This window comes from Hyposmocoma kahamanoa, unplaced genomic scaffold (genome assembly GCF_003589595.1).
Source record: "Hyposmocoma kahamanoa isolate Upper Pololo Valley unplaced genomic scaffold, ASM358959v1 102, whole genome shotgun sequence".
NCBI lineage: Eukaryota > Metazoa > Arthropoda > Insecta > Lepidoptera > Cosmopterigidae > Hyposmocoma > Hyposmocoma kahamanoa.
The window spans coordinates 2,637,970-2,655,832 of NW_020653337.1; the positions used below are offsets into that span (position 1 = coordinate 2,637,970).

Below are 17,863 nucleotides of genomic sequence, written 5' to 3' on the forward strand. Positions count from 1 at the left end.
AACACTAACACTCATAGTCCCGTACTAGGGAAACCCTGTATCGCGGGTACCATGGACACTCACATTAGACAACCACAGAATTACACCCAAACTCACGAGAGAAATAAATGTAGGCCATACAAAAATATTTCTCCCGGCCTGGGAATCGAACCCAGGACCTCTGCGTGGCAATCCAGCAAGGTAACCTATAGGCCACGGAAGCAGTTAGTAAAAGAAATTAGAATTTACAAGGTTAGCATAAATTAAAATAATAAATTTCAATTATAAAATTAAAATTCAAAACTATAAAATCATTAAATCAAATTATAATACAATAAAAAATAAAATAAAAGAATCTGGAAATCACAAAACCCTAATTATAAGATTAAAATCAAAATTATTAGTTTTGTTCATGTTAATTATTATTAGCTAATTTGAATTTTAATTGTTATTTTATTAATTGTAAATTTTAGTATTTTAAATTTTTACTTTCGACTAAATTATCATTATTATTTCAGTGACTTTTATATTATGTATTTTGAATATTTTGACATTTCGACTTTAAAAGTTTAATGTACACTTCATATACAATACACCATAAATTCACCATACAGTCATTTGTTACTAATATAGTAAAAGGTTGTTTACTAACAAACTATGGCCCTATGGTGTCTGAAAATAAAAGATGTTTATTTATTTATTAGATATTTATTTAGTTTGTTTGGAAAAATAAATATTTAATAGTTTTTTCTAATATTTATATATTTATTATAATAATAGTTTCGAGTTCTTAAGTTTTCACGATTGTTACACGTAGAAAAGGATACAATTTTTTTGGAACTACGCGTGTAAATTTTTGTTATTTCAAATAAACCAATGTCTCGGCCTTTTACAGGTCTCATTGTCGCAGCGGACTCTACTTCCGAAAAATTAGTTTAATTTCATATTTATAATAGTTTGTTTGCACAAGGTAACGATTTGTATTTGGTAGGAATTTAATATGTATAGTAAGGTAATTGGTTCGAACCGAAGCCCCCCATTCACTGTGCTGTAAGGGTCGTATTCTAGAACTCTACTCAATGCTCAAGTCAGGACTTGAGTATGATTCAAAGCACTAGAATTCATACTCAAGTCCCTGCCATTAGGGTCGTATTTCCATTGTTTGAAATCATACAGGAGTCGAGCAGACTTGAGTATGATTTCAAGCACTGGAAATACGGCCCTAATGGCAAGGACTTGAGTATGATTGCTAGTGCTTTGAATCATACACAAATCCTGACTTGAGCATTGAGTACAGTTCTGGAATACGACCCTTAGACTTGCGTATGCGACATAGTTAACAGATGCCAGACAAAACTTTGCACGCCCTTTCAACTGGAAAATTATAACAGGACAGGTGCGCATCGTCGTTCATAATCGCGACACGCCTGTTCTATTTGCGTCCCAGACTTATCATCGCTAACACTCGCCTAAGACAGTTTGATCCAGGACCGTACTCAGTATTTTTTTCAAAGGAGACTCGCGAGAGATATTTATGGGTTTTACAACTTTTTTTCAAATGTGAATTAAACGAACGCTTGGCAAAAATCTCACCTGATATTTGTCCAGTAGTTGAACACACAGATGCCGATGCCGGCAGTGTATATCTTTTCAATTTCTTTCTTTCATTGATTCGTGTGTGGGAAGTCAATGTCAAGAATAGAATATTCCAGACTAACATATTGAATGTGAATAAAATCATCAGCTTACACGCATCCACTAAGAACACTAGTGTTCATGGGGAGGGTGTTGGTTACTCAGGTCGTCCGTCCATCTTGCCTTTGGACGTGGGGACTTGCATGACGCTAGTTCTAAACTCCGCCATCGATGTGGAATCTTTTGCGAAGATTTTTATATCTATCTACAGAATCGCTATAGCATACGTTTGTAATGATGATGGAATAAGTATGAGATGAAAATCTCCTAGAAAAAACGACGTGGATGTAGTCATATGGGATGGTATACTATATATGCCTCGATCAGCGCCTTAAGCGCTTTAAGTGTCTTAATTTCACTAAGGCATTATTTAAATGGTCGGTGTATGAATGAGGTCAAAATAATTATGTTCAAGGCCGTCTGCTAGACGTTCTACACCTGCGGCCTGTGGATTCTTTATACGCAAAAGTATTTCAATGCCCTGAAGGTCCAATACAATAACACCTTTAGAATGCTGTTGCGGCTACCCCCGTTCTGTAGTGACGGCTTTGACACGGCAATACGCAAAAGGATATCGTCGACCATGAATAAGAACAGAAGCGACAACAGTTTCCCAAACACCACGTCGTTCGATACTATGGCTTTGGACCAAAATTCTCAAAGTAACCAAAATGGGCTGGTAATTTATGACAGTACCTACTCACTTAAAAATTTTCTTTCATTTATGTGTAATTTACTAACATAGTTAACAAGTCTTAATTGTCACTAACAAAATCGAATATAAGATCCACAGACCACATAAATTCTTCCGTGAGATGATCTGAATAAATGATTATTATGGTTATAATCACATATGGATCAGAAACGTGGTCCCTCACTATGGGCCTCATAAGAAGGCTCAAGGTCACTCAGCGGTGGAGAGAGCGATGCTCGGTATGTCCCTACGTGATAGAATCAGAAATGAGGAAATCCGTAGGAGAACTAAGGTAACCGACGTAGCTCGAAGAATTGCGCAGCTGATGTGGCAGTGGGCGGGGCACATAGCTGGGAGAACCGATGGCCGTTTGGGCGGAAAGGTTCTTCAATGGCGACCGCGCACCGGACGACGCTCAGTGGGTTGGCCCCCCATCAGGTGGACTGACGATCCGGTAAAGGTCACTGGAAGCCGATGGATGCGGGTAGCGCAGGACCTATCGTCGTGGAGATTGTTGGGGGAGTCGTATGGCTAAATCATCGGTACGGATTTCACACGTTTTTCGAGGGTTGTAAACCTTCTTCGACATGCAGGTTTGATCACATTGCTTTCCTTTACCGTTAGCGAGAAAAGTTAGAAATTAAGTTTTTATGTAGCTCTACCTCTCAGGTCAGGAGCAACCGTTCTCTTTCGGGGCTACGACCTCTTTTATTAACTAAAGCCTCTCCTTGGATGAAACCAATGCTTGAAATGTGTTGATGATGATGGTATGATTTCAATAGTGTTTTTAAGTACTGGCAAACAAAATATACGGCATTTAGTTTGTTTTTAAGGAGGAGGTACTCAATTCGATTGTTTTTTTTTTGTTGTGTATATGTTACGCGGTTACTGCCGCATTTGTGGATCGATTTTGATGATTCTTTTTTTCTTAAAAAGAGGGTACCTCAGTACTGGTCCCATTTAAATTTCAAGAAAATGTTCCACCACTAAGGATGGCGAACTAGGGGATGATTCCGGTTTCGCGCACTTGCCGGTAATCGATTTCAATTAAATTTGGCAAATAAATGTAATTCCTCGAACTTGTCAGGTTGGTTTTCTTTCTCATAAGAAATTTTTATTATATATAAATTTATTGATCATCCTTGGGCACGTATCACTGTCAGCTGACCACTTGCCAAGTTTTTTTTCGTATTTTATATTTTTTTATTTATTTATTTTTCAGGGATAACAAACAAGTGTACATGAAATGTTTACAATCAGAGTTAAATATTTCTAACATAGGTACACGTACAATCAACAGCATTATCCACAAGTTACTATTAGAATTAAAATTAAAATTGTCGTGTGTGATGGGTAGTGCTAAATAAACTAAAATAAATAAAAGGTAAATAAGAAATTAGCTCAGGGCATCAATAATAGCTTTTTTAAATTTAGAAGCAGGCAAATGGAATATGTCAATATTGCTAAACAAATCATAGTAATGAGAAAGAATACGACGTAGAGGAACTCGCTTGCCAGCATTTGTTCTGCAGGTCATGTTTTTATAGTTTTCTTTCATGTTCCCATTATCCTGCTTACAACTCTGTAGAGATCATTCACCATTTTTCACCACCCACCACGCTCGCACCTCGTAACCTGTAGCGCGCTAATTTTAGCGATTTGTTTTCGATACGGTTTACGTCCCGCTGCTACAAGTATACAAATAGTTTTCGGAACACAAAAATACTGCTTTATGTCGTTTAGATGTAAAGTTGAATTTCCAATCGATTTTTTTAAATACCGTTCAGAGACATGAGTAAATGCCATAAAGTTCAATTTTAAACGGAGAATTTCGGTTTGTATCCCTGCGTGTGCCTCTCTGTAGTGCAGAGCTGTTGTAAACAACCATTTATATACTGAAATACAGTGCTATGAATCAACGACGCACTGTTTTTGCCGCAAAAATAAACAGTCCTCAAATACAACGGATTTTTATAGTTTTGTTTTGTTTAATAACATTACAAGAGAGTAAAATAGTTAGTATATATGTAGTCCCACTGTTGGGCACTGGCTTTCTCTCACCATAAAAGGGAAAAACTCAGAAGTGCAAGCCCGGATTCGTAACCACGACCCTCTGCTTGAGAGGCAGTAGTAGGTCGCACTGTATGATCATGGCTTTTTCACAAGAGAATAATTTTGTCTATAGTTCTCGTTCATTAATGTTTTTTATGATACCAAGTGACACGGGATGGAGTGGATGAACAAGTCGTACGCCTGATGGTAAGCGACACGCCTGTCCATAACAGTTGCAGTGCCATTCAGACCTTTAAAATACATAGGTCTGAGAGGCACTGCCATTGCGCCCGTTACCCTGAGACATAACTTGACAACGCAGTAATGCTCACACTACTGCTTGGCGGCAGAAACAGGTAAGGTAGCAGCATTTCCCTGGACGAACTCTTTCACAAGGAGCTCTACTGTTATAAAATAAACCTTGCTACTAATGACAGGGTTTTACGTGTACAACCTGTCTCGATGTACAGGGTGGCACATCCAGTACCGGCAAAGCATTTGCGATGTAAACGTGTCTTCTGTAGGTATGTCGCAAAAGCGACTTTAGTATAAAGGCGGCAGTCTACCCATGTTATTATATTGCAACTCTAGGTAATCAAACTTAAATATATCTTTATTTAATTACACTTGAAATCGTTATATTCATTATACTCTACTACTCATTTATAAGGCAGATTCGAAGAATGAGTAAGAACCTCTAGGAATTGTTCTTTATAAGTAAACAATCGGTGTTTTTTTATTTGACTGTGGTGTTATCTTCAATTCCCTACGCAATTCTCTCCCTGACCCACTCCAGATACGGCTCTGACACATTTCTTTTGGTTTTTTACGAATGGTGGCAAATATGTGTTCCAGTAGCGTTTTTAACTAAATCGCAAACTAGAGACCACATGTGCGTGATAAGCGCAAAAAGCATTTTTAAAATAAAAGGTATAAGAATATAAATCTTTTACTGTTCATGCGGTCAGACTTTGGAACGCACTTCCCACTACTGTACAGGGTCAAGAGCACGTCAAGCTTAACACTTAAGACTTAAATCCAATTCTATGCCGCTTACGATAAGAACGGTCCAAAGTACAAAGTGTCAAGCTTGACGTGCTTTGTACATGACAGTAAATGCTTACCTATCTTAAAAATGAGAGCCAAGGAGCACTATTTGTCCTCTGTTCCATCCATTTTATAGATATTATAATATGAAATATGTATTTGTCTAAGTATTTTTATAGTCTGTAGTAATTTAATATTTTTGCTGTTTTTTTTATTGTTATTTCGATTCATCCGTACAATAAAGATCTATGTTCCAGACTGCTTATTCTCAGGAACATTTCGTTCGTTGTTCTTAGCTGTGGATATTAGGTCGACTGTTGATCGATTTTATATTTCCCAAACGAAATAATACATAAAATTCAGAAGATAACGAGATTATGTATTTTTCCTCTTTTTGTTGTATAATCACATCCGACTCTGTTTTTCTGATGAGTCGATGTTATTACATAATTTAATTTTGTTTTGTTATCCACGTAAACCCGTTATCTTAATTATTGTGTACTGTATTTTGGTCGGCAGGAAGAAATTTCGTTTAGAAATAAACAGAACCTTTTCTTTGTGTTTTCCGTTTTACTAAATATGATTTGTGCTTTCCTGTACAATAAATAAATAAATGCGCAGTGCTCCATCATTATCCAGTAGCAGTAGAGCTCCTTGTGAAAGAGTTCGTCCAAGGCAGCATTGCCCCATCACTGCCGAAAGGCAATGTAAGCATTACTGGGTTCCGGTTCTGAAGGGCAAATATATCCGGCATTGGTTGACTCCACACTAAGTTATGCTCTAGATTGTTATGGACTTACATTTAATTCATACACAAACAGACTTGAAACTATGCAAGTTAGATTTGTGAAACTTCTTGTAAATAATAAAACTAATGAAAAATGTAATGGAGACTGCAATTTATTTGAAATTTGTAAACCTCCTACCTGTTAGCTTAAAACTCAAATATCTGGTAGCTGCAACTTCGGAGCACAGGTGCGTAGCTAAATTTGTAGTACCAAAAGTCAATAATTGCTATGGAGATAGAACTCTAAAGAAACGTATTCCATACTTACTAAACAGTTTGCCTGAGGTTATTAGATTTGAACCTAAGAAAAGTAAATTTAAACATCTTTTGTTACAGCATTTGTTGTCAAACTTAGAGTCGAGTATTGTTAAAATACGTGTTAGGAACAATATATGTATTAGTAGTTTTAAGATTATGTATATAAAGGCGAGATTCATTAGATCCCACAGTCAGTGTAATGTTTTTATATATGTATATTAAATAAATAAATAATAATAATTATCCAACAGTCATATAACCTTTGCAGTTTTAAGTGATGGTGTGAAATAAAATATCAACAGTTAAGTTAAATTCGTCCTCGTAACAGCAATTAAAATTTTATTGCAGAGGCTTAAATTATATTTATAGTTAGTGAACTCATCACTCTATCTCTAATATAATCCAAAGAGTCAGAGAGTAGTTATTCAGTGTTATAATTGTAATTAATGTAATAAAAGGACCTAACTACCTCATTTATTTTATTAATCCTCAGCAGTGGTCACGTCGAGTAGAAATTCTAAAATACGTAGGCACAAATATTTAGAAATAAACTTGTACCGATTAACAAGCAGTGGGCCTGGTGTTAAGTGACACGCCTGTACATAACATATGCAGTGAAGCTCAATCGCAAAGATCTGACGGATACTGCCACTGCGCCTGTAAGCCTGGGACATAAGTTGGCAAATCTCATGTGGCCTGGAATGTGACTTTTGTTCGAATATCACCTTTAGTGCAACAGAACAAGATCTGCCAATGTGCAGCTTGATATGCCGTCTGCACGATCTTTGAGTAGGGTAATTAATTTTTTTGCAACAAAATATTGAATCAATTTAAAAAAATTGTACGTAGCACTAACTTGTTGCCAATTGAGTAACGTAGAAACTAGATATGATACGTTAGCTGCATTGTCGAGTCTGGCCGAGAGTTCTCCGTATGATGAGTGACTGTTTTTTGGCTCTTATCTAGTTTCTATGTTACAAAAATTCACTTTAGAATTTGGAATTGAGCCTCATTCTTTATATGACGCACAAAAAAAAACATTGTAAATTTTAATAAGTCTACTTGACAAAGAACTTTATGCGCACTTTTAATTGCGTGATAATTTTTAATTGCGCATTAGGCTATTTGTTTACTTGTTACGATCGATAGATTTCCATTCTTGATTTAAGAATAAGACTTATGATGATACAAAAAGCTTTATTTATTTATTTTTTATTTTTATAATTATATTTATATAACTAATTGTTTTATTGTTGAATAAATATAGTAGGTACATTTTTCAAGTTTAATCATTGACTTACAATTATATGGACGTCGGGTCCGCGCTAAAAAGTGTCCGAACTTATAGGGCGTTAAAATCGTACCTATACAGAGCGTCATTCACGCTTTAGTCTTCGTTTGTTCGACTGACAGCGAAGCAAGCAAAATTAGACAGTACTGCGATGACGTTACAATTTAAATTCAACGTTTTAGCTTTTTCATATTCCTTTACATGTCACTACGTTTAAATAGGTTGACTTGGGACATTTTTTTCATGGTTTGTGTATTAGACCCGTCGACCATTTATTTGTAAGTCAATGAGTTTAATGGAAAAAAGTATCCACATACAAGATGTTTAAAATACAGGTATTCATTTACTAAGTTTAGGCGTCACAACTAATTTGTTAGGTTTTATGATTTCATTGTTATGAAGATTGTATATTCAAAGTCAAAGTCAAAGATTATTTATTCCATAGGTAAAATAAATTTACACTTGAAAACGTCACATTTAAGCTACTGCTCGTTCACTACGCTGACCTCCCTGAGAAGAACGAGCAAGAAACTTTAGGGATTGCTCTTTTCAAATAAACTTAAATGCTATGGAATACACTTTGAATCAAATTTGTGTGGATTCTGGAGCCGTGTCGGCTTTCCATACATCTTTATCTAATACGTAGTCTTCAATTTTGTAATATGATTTTTCGATCAAAATAATTTTAATGTAGTTTTTAAACTTAGGAAATGATAAACTTAGTATATATATGCTCCGGAATCTTATTGTAGAAACGTATACAGTTCCCCATAAAAGAGTTGTTTACCTTGGTTAAACGAAATCGTGGTACCATGAGTTTGGTCTTAGCTCTAAGATTAATATTATGGATTTCTTCTGTCTTAGCTCTAAGATTAATATTATGGATTTCTTCTTTCTTATTGAAATGATGTATATTTTTACGGGCATATAAAATATTTGAGTAAATGTACTGTGATGCCACAGTCATGATACCAGTCTCCTTAAACTTTTCTCTGAGAGAAACCCGAGAGCCTGGACAGTACACAGAACGAATCGCTCGTTTTTGCAATACAAATATGGTTTGAATATCTGCCGCTTTACCCCACATGAGAATCCCGTAGGACATTATACTATGGAAGTAACTAAAGTAAACTAGTCTAGCAGTACTAACATCGGTAAGCTCACGTATTCTGCGGACTGCGTATCCAGCTGAGCCTAATCTGCAGGCCAGGGAAGATATATGTGGAAACCATTGAAGTTTACTATCTAAGGTCACTCCCAAGAAGACTGCTTTATTAACAAGGTCTAACCTTTCTCCGTTTATTTCTATGCTTGGACTAGTCGATTTTACGTTAGGTAATTCAAATTTAACATATTTTGTCGTCTTGGCATTAAACAATAAATTGTTAGCATTAAACCAATAAACTATATTAGAGAGGGAATCATTAATATGGTCATAGTTAATGTCATGTCTGTCTGTTAAAAAAAAAATCAAGGATGTGTCATCAGCAAACAACACTATTTCGCAATGGTCCTTAACAAAGAATGGCAGCTCATTAATATAAATCAGAAATAAGAAAGGTCCAAGTATTGAGCCCTGCGGAACACTCATTTTTACCGGAGAACCCAAAGAAGTCACTCCATTTACGTCTACTTTCTGAATTCTACCGTTGAGATATGACGAGACAAGTTTCGACGCCTTGCCATTTACACCGTAATGTTCCAGCTTCCTAATTATATAAATAAATAAATATTAATTAAGGTTACTTATTTGCTGTTTAAGACATAGCTTCCTTTACATTTGTTTTACTTGTATTAAGATTATAAGGAAATAAATTTATCTTTATTAGATACCTCTCCAGTCAAGATCCCGATGTAATTCCTTCCAGAGAATCGGAGTGGCTGTTTGGCACGCCTGTCGGGCGGCGGCAGCTCCAGGACTCAGCCAAGTTCGGTCGCTTGGTTGTAGCAGTGTTAAGACGAGGCCACCGTTTTGAGAGCTTGGAGGCAGTCAAGGAAGAGCTCACGCATTCTGCTAAGATGCTGATTCCTTATGGGTTTACTGGACAGGTGAGGGATAAATAAATTAAGGAATTTGAATGGTAATAGGCAAAGAACGGAGGTAGACTGTTATTGTGATAGCTACTTAGGCTCATGGAGTTGCGGCTGGGAATAGTTCTATGGTACTAACACTGCAAAATTTTGGAGCCAAGTGGTTTTTTCTATGGCCACATCTCCTGCGGCTCTGGATTTTTTCTTGCATAATAAAGAACTAATGATATTTTCAAATTAATATATATATATATATGTTTTGCTGTTTTAAAAAAACATTAATAATTGATATGAAACTATTTTTTCGGATCTAAAATCAAAGAAAAAACAAATATACGTCATTTAGAATAGAATAGAATTTCGTTATTTTGGGCATAGACCATAAATTGTTACTAATAATTTTACTTAGAGAAGGTTAATATTACACACAACATAACAATACAAAAACGATTTATGTAATATATAAGTACAGATTTGATTTACCCAAAGCCCCAAACCAAGTACATTGATTGAGGAGGATTGAACAAACCTGATTGTAACTTTTTTTCGCATTTTCACTTGGAAGTCAGCTATGTGCGCTTTAGATCCGAAAAAATAGGTTACACTCAGTGTGTAGCTGGTCTAACTTAAGTTATTATTAATGTAACTATAAGTCTGTAGTTGTAATAACTTAAGTTTATTTCTGTTGCTATATTTTATTATTTTAGATTTTTAACAAAAAGAAGAGGAATGAGGGCGGTAAATTTATTACCTTTGGGACGACTCAAATCTTAATTGGGCCCTGGCCATTTATGAAACTACTCTTGTACTTTTTATTTATTCGATAAATTATTTAAATTCTAAAGTCGTTATTAATTTGGCTTCATTGTACTGGTTTACTTGTAAAATACTAACAACCTCCCAGGACTATTATTAGTGACAACCATAGATATACATAGGAAAAAAGGGGAGATATGTAGTGATGCTACCTATGTAAGTTCGGGTACCGATGTCGCCACTTTTTAGCTTGTGCGCAATTCAAACTTTACTGTCTATTATCTGCTACCATAACTTAAAGATTTTGATTGCGTAGGGCTTATAAAGTGAAAAAGACGTAACACTCTTACTCAAGTAGTAAGAGTAATATTACAAAATTTCAGTATTTTTTCATCTTTTTTCAATTAAAATAAAGTAATAAGATATATAATATAGTCCTGTGAGGTTGTTTTTTTCTGCGTGGTTGTTACCCTGTATATGATTATTAATACAAATATAGAACACAGAAAAATTTCTTCGATCCGGTGGGACTTGAACGCACGATCCTGCTGCATTTCTCTTTTCAGCATTGCTCATACCAACTGAGCCATAGGTCAAGTTACAGAGTTGTCGAAATTCTTTTATGTGTTTTTTTGTTATAGATCTTTCGATCGACATATAGTGGGAGATTTTTGAAACCCAGTTTTCCATCGGATACATTTCGGTGAACTTTTCAATTTAGTTCCACCCTCACGGTTCCTCCTTCGGTCGACTAGAAGGTCCGGAAGGATGTTGATGATGATTTATAAAGCGTCTTTATATAAGGAAACACAAGAATTTTATACTATAAATAGACAATGGTGAATTTGCAGATCCCGTTCCTGTCTTTGGGCAGTGACGTCGGCCGACGCGTGAAAGTGCACGAGGGCTCGTCCAAGTTGTCGGGCGACTTCGTCGTTGAGGATGTGGACGTGGAGGGAACCACTTACAGGCGGCTCGTCTTCCTCGATAACCAGTTCTTGGTGCAGTCCGAGGCTAAGTTGAAAGAAGGTACTTTATGATAACAAAGATCGAATACATAGAAAATCTTTTTCGACTCGATGGGACTCGAACCCACGACCATACTGCACCGTAGCATTGCTCTTACCAACTGAGCTACGGGTTAAGTTATCGAGTTGTCGAAATAAAGATCTTTGTACTGGATTTTTCGGCATTCTGAGCCGCAAATGACGTCTAGTGAGAGATTTAAGAATTATATACGATTTTGGAAAAACAATCCAATATAGATCTTGGCTATTGGATAAGTGGTAGTATTTTTCAACAAATACCTCTTGCTCGGTGTTGGCGTTCTACGTCAATTGTCCATGTTACATTTGTGTTATGAATTCATTTGCATATGCAATTTATGCAGTAGAATGCAAAGCGAGATTTCAATTATTTTTTTTTCAATTCTCCGATGTGTTTTTATTAATAAAAACTAGTGGAGATATTACACAAAAACAATCTCAATAATACTTTTGATCAAAAAGCGACATCGTTTCTTGGCATAGCGTCTGACACGGTTTGCTAGGAGACGTTGGTTCGAATCCAGCTAGATCGAAATTAATTTTTTCTAAATGTCGATCTTTGTTTAATATTTATAACGAGCTAGTGGAGTAATTTCACAAAAAAATAATTGAATAAAACTTAATTACAATTATTAAAGTAACATCTCTAGTCAGCGGTTGGTAGCTGTAAAGGTGTCTCGCTGAGTGAAGTAGTAGAAGTTACCTTACTAACCGCACGCAACAAGTAAAATTGTCGAAATCCAATGGTGCTTGCCTGGTGTCAAATCCGAGTGCTGTTGACAGGGGCGTGCCGCAAGGCTCTATATTGGGGCCGTTGCTATTTGTACTTTACACTTCAGATATCACGGGCAGCATTAAAAACTGCAAATATCACCTCTATGCGGATGATGTTCAGTTACATCTGTCTTTCGATCCAGATAGAACCGCCGAAAGTACAAGCCTCATTAATGAGGATCTATACCGCTTAGCTATTTGGTCCAGGAACAATACTTTGGTCTAGAATCCAATCAAATCTCAACTTTTGATTCTAGGATCTTGTAAACAAGTGAGAAACATCCAGTCACATGCGCCAGTTCTTTCAATTAATGGTGAGAAGGTTACTCAGGTAGCGGAGGCCCGAAATTTGGGTATAATTATGGACGGCCATCTTAAATTTGACACTCGTGTGGCCGAACTTGTTCGCAGTTGCTTCTATAGGTTAAAAGTGATCTACAGTATTCGGCCGTTTCTCAGTGTTGATTTGCGTATTTCTCTATGTGAAGCATTGATATTATCTAAGATCAACTATTGTATCACGTCATATGGTCCATGCCTTTTGTCTAAAACACACAAACTTCTGCAGCGTGTCCAATATGCATGTGCCAGATTTTGTTTTTTTATACCCCCTCGTACTCACGGCACTCCTTATCTCAACGCTGCAAATCTACTAAATATCGGGGCTCGTGAAAATCTCTTGTATGCAGGACTGAATATCTTTATGAAAAACTAATGTGGTCATCTTGTGTTAATGTACGCTACAAAGAGCGATCTGTCCGATCATGTGGTCTTATGGTACCACAATATAGAACTGCAGCTTTTCGAGGTAGTTTCAAATACTCGGCCTCAAAGTGCTGGAATAATATTCCACCACCTATACGCAAGGAGACATCCAAACCCAAATTCAAAGCACTGTACCGGCAACACCTACTCTCACTTCAAAAATTTGTGTTGTGTGTTTTTATTCTTTAAAGCAGTCTGTCTAGAATCTAATTTTGTTGTTGCTTTGATCTATTCTTATTATTTATTTTATTTTTTATTTATTTATTTATTTCAGGCAACTAGGACCCATAGATACATACCTTGCAGACTAACATACATATAATATAACAATAATATAATAAAACAATAACAGAAATATTAAATAAATACCTTACGGACTAATCATAAATACAATATAACATGATAATATACATATAACACTATTTATTTACACGTATGTACTTCGACGTGTGACGCAACGTGGGTGTCCGGTAGCCGTCCTCGGAAACGCCGGTACATGACACCTTTCGACCAAAAGTCTTCTCTCATGAAGGTCGACAGGTGTTGAGTTGGTACTCGCACCACAAATGAATTGAAATTCACATTAATTATGTGTATGATTATATTATAATACTAAATACATTACACAACATTAAAACCTCTTTACAGTCACAACTTACTCCTACAGCTGTAGTTATACTCACATTCGCTCATGCACTTACATGTCAAACAGGTTATTTTAGATGCACTATTTACACTTTACTATGTATATATTATTGTCAATGTATAACTTTACTCATAGTCGTTATATTTTTGCTTTCCAATAATTCAATCCCTCTCGTTGGTCCTGACTGAAAACCAGCGCCTTAGGACACTTTGGCATATGCTGAGGCAGCGCCGTTTCACTGCTATGTCATAGCATCATGTTTTGTTCTTAATCTGTATTTGTGTTATATCAGTGAATAAAGTATTTATCTATCTATTCACCACAGCTAGGGTTGACTGGAAGAGACCTCTTCTAGAGATAAGCTCACTTGTAACTTGTAATTGTCAATGTCATTTATTTGTGCAACAAAGAATTCAATACAATAATTATTGTTATCATAATTTAACCTTTTTTAGCGATCCTCCAAATATGTCATTGAATATACATATTATGCCCCTTAGAACAGTAACAATAAATTGTACACACATCAAAAAAAGTTTGCGATCAATAGCATAAACTCCTATAATTCTTTAAATTTAACTTTATCAAGAAAAAATCTATGTTGTATGCTTTCTTTAAAGAGGAATACCCTGTTTGAAATTAAAATATAAAACTATTTTTTATTATTTATTTAAAAAAATTGAGCCATTAATCATAATGTAATAGTGATAGAAATTTCATAGAAAGAAAAAGACTGTTTAATTAAACTTAAACAACAATTTATTATTAAAAGGTGTGAATTCAATATAAAATAACTCCTCCCCTGGCTCGAATACATGCGAAGATCCTCCTGGGCATGCTGAGGATCAAGTTATCCAGCATTTCCTGGGGTAACCTATCCCATTCTTCAATAGCGGCTTCCCTGAGCTCTGGAACTGTCTGGGGACGTGGCTCACCGTTCCATACTGCTCGTTTAAGAGCATCCCACGCATGCTCTATTGGGTTTAAGTCGGGCGAGCCGGCAGGCCAGTCTAATCGTGTGATATCGTATTCTTGAAGAGCAGCATTGACTCGTTGAGCTCGATGTGCGGGCGCATTATCATCGACCAGTACAAATTGGTGCCCATGGTTTACTCGGAATGGTCTGACGATATCATCAATAGCAACTGCTTTGTACATGTCTGCTGTCATGAAGCCCCGATACGGGATCAAAGGCGTTCTAGCTCCAATCATAATGCCACCCGAAAAGGACACCGATTTTCCGCCTTGCTGAACTGTTCCAGTGGCAGATCTTTGTCTTTCACGGTCGCCTGGTCTTCTCCAGACACGGACACGTCGGTTATCTGGATGAGTGCTGATTCGAGATTCGTCAACGAAGAGACAGTTTTGCCAAATGTTTTCGTCCTCACCTTCTTCATTTTGCCGAAGTCTAGCCCACTGCAATCTTCGTTGTTGACGTTGCCGGGAATTGAGCGGAGCTCGCCAAGACCTCCGTGCTCGTAATCCAGCCTGGTGCAAGCAATTGCGAACGGTCTGCGTGCTAACTTCAAGCCCAGAGGCGGCCCCGACTTCTGCTTTTATTTTAGTGGCGTTGATTGTTGGATCACGGGCTGCCAGCAATCTAATATAGCGCTTTTGGGCAGCTGTCAAAACAGTTGGGCGACCGCTGCGGGGTCGGTCAGCTAAATTCCCCATTCCGTGATACCTCTGCAACGTAGCCACGACACAGGATTGGGATATAGCAAGTCTGCGTGCTATTACTCTCGTGGTGTATCCTTCTTCCCTCAAAGTTACTATTCTAGCTCGTAAAATCTCTGATAATCCTCTTGGCATTTTTTCAATCACAACTTTCCGCGAAAAATATCTTGAATCGCTTATAATTGACTAAATCAGATTTCTGAATGAGCGTAAGCTAGGACTGAAAGCCTTTTTATATGAAAAAACAATTGAACGGGGTCATTGTTTTATGTTCTAATTTATTTTTAAATAAAGAACCTAAAAAGAAGAAAAAATCATAATATAATCTACAGTAACAAAAAAGATTTCAGTTTTTCGAAGTGATCGCAAACTTTTTTTGATGTGTGTATTTACTTAACGTTTCAGTTAAGCGCAAGAACAAAACAAAACTAGTGGTAGACTTCGGGCACATCTCGCAGTACCACACGTTCATGTGCGTGGGCGCACAGCTCGCGCTCCGCCAAGGAGGAGGTGGGAGGAGGATCGCTGTGCTGGGGTTAGGTGGAGGGAGTCTTTGTATGTTCCTCGTCAAGTGCTTTCAAGGTAAATAACGAGTCTTAAATTAAAATTTATCTTCATTTGGTAAGAAAATTACACTTGAAATTATCACATTTAGAATCTACTAAGTACTTATACTCAAAAACAATGTGTCCGAGCAATGAGTGGTATTTCACCAGGTCAATCGTGTGCACCCTTGTTTAAAGACTTGGGAATATTACCCTTGCCGTGTATATATGTTTTTGAAATCGCCTGGTTTGTTGAACAAATGCTAGATATCTTTAAAAAAGCAAGAAATGTAGTTGACATATAAGGGATCCAAGTAGACAGGTTTATAATAATGTACTTAAACTGTCCTACTATAAAAATCGATGTAATGGTATGTGTGTTCAAATATATAATGCTCTACCAAACGACATTAAAATGTTACCAAATAGTTTGTATGCATGGGTTAAAGACAAAAATTATTACACAGTGACCGATTTCTGGAATAAACATTGACTTATAATAATATTATGTAATTGTTTGACTTTCATAATTTTTGTTATTAATTTAATTGTCTTTGTGTTGAAACAAAATTAGAACAAGGATGTTTTGTGCATGTCTACTTACATTATTTGTAATCTAATCAGTTAATTCAATCACTATAGGTATAATTTTGCATGCCAGATGTGGTAAAATATGAGCTCTATCTCTCTACTGTGTTCCATCTCTTGGTCACCACATTGTAAGCAAATAAATTTTCATTTCATTTCATATGTAAAATTCAGAATGCCTTGAGAAGAATGAGTAAGAAATGATAAGGGTTGTTCTTTGTAAATATTTTTTATTAATCTCCAACACTCACTAAATAGAAATAACCTGAAAGATCTAATCACCACCATTGATTTTTGTTATATTAGTGAATTATGAATATCAACGAGAATCTTATTATAGAAGCGTATACATTGCCCCGTAAACAGGGCTCCATCAGTAAGCGCTGAGACAAGTGTTTCATTTACATTACAATCCTTATACACACCTAGCATTCGGTTCCGCACATAGAGTATATAACCAGAAATTGAAAAGAATAGAATAAGCTTTATTGCACACAAAATAATAAACAGTGACAATACAAAAAAGACAGCTATCTCTTCCAGGCAACCTTACAAATTATTACGGAGTTTTAGGTGAAGGGCAGTTAATGGTGCACAAAGCAGCTAAACGATGTACAAATTGAACCGAATACTTTCTTAAACAAACTTCACAAAAACGTACTATGTATATATTTTAACATACATACACATTGCTACATACCAAATATATAACTATATACACATACAACATATAGAATATTCTTGTGATACATATTATATATATAGACATTGTTTTAATTTGGATGGCGAATACTTGACTTACTCTACTAAATTGAAATTACTAAGTGATAAGTAATGTTTATTTACCAATTTCTTAAATTTGTCAAGCGATCGGGCACGTCTTATCGCTTCCAGCAGGTTGTTCCATAAACGAGTTGCCTGAACCGAAAACGATTTATCCTGAGCTCTAGATGAATGCATAGGTATTTTCAGGCTCAGGTTCTCCGATGAACGCAAGACATGCGAGTGACTATCATGAAGGAGATTAAAACGCTCTCTGAGATAAGCGGGAGAAGTGAGGTTAAATAGGACGTGGTAAAGTATAGAAAGAATATGAGCATTCCGGCGAAGGCGAAGGCGAATTGGGAACCACTTAAGCTTAGTTAGCGAAATTCTGATATGCGTAATCCAAATATGAATCTAATACATTGACTTACAAATAAATGGACGACGGGTCTAATACAAAAACCACG

At 36.3% G+C, this 17,863-nt stretch overlaps 1 protein-coding gene across 1 annotated transcript in view; it reads left to right on the plus strand.

Moving 5' to 3' along the window:
• The window catches only part of LOC113237089 (methyltransferase-like protein 13), a 29,324-nt gene that overhangs the window by 6,528 nt on the left and 4,933 nt on the right, over positions 1 to 17,863 (plus strand). Inside the window, exons 5-7 of the mRNA XM_026473353.1 lie at positions 9,672 to 9,852; positions 11,442 to 11,619; positions 15,904 to 16,080. Of these exons, the coding sequence (XP_026329138.1) occupies positions 9,672 to 9,852; positions 11,442 to 11,619; positions 15,904 to 16,080 (536 nt within the window). The remainder of the gene's footprint in view (positions 1 to 9,671; positions 9,853 to 11,441; positions 11,620 to 15,903; positions 16,081 to 17,863) is intronic.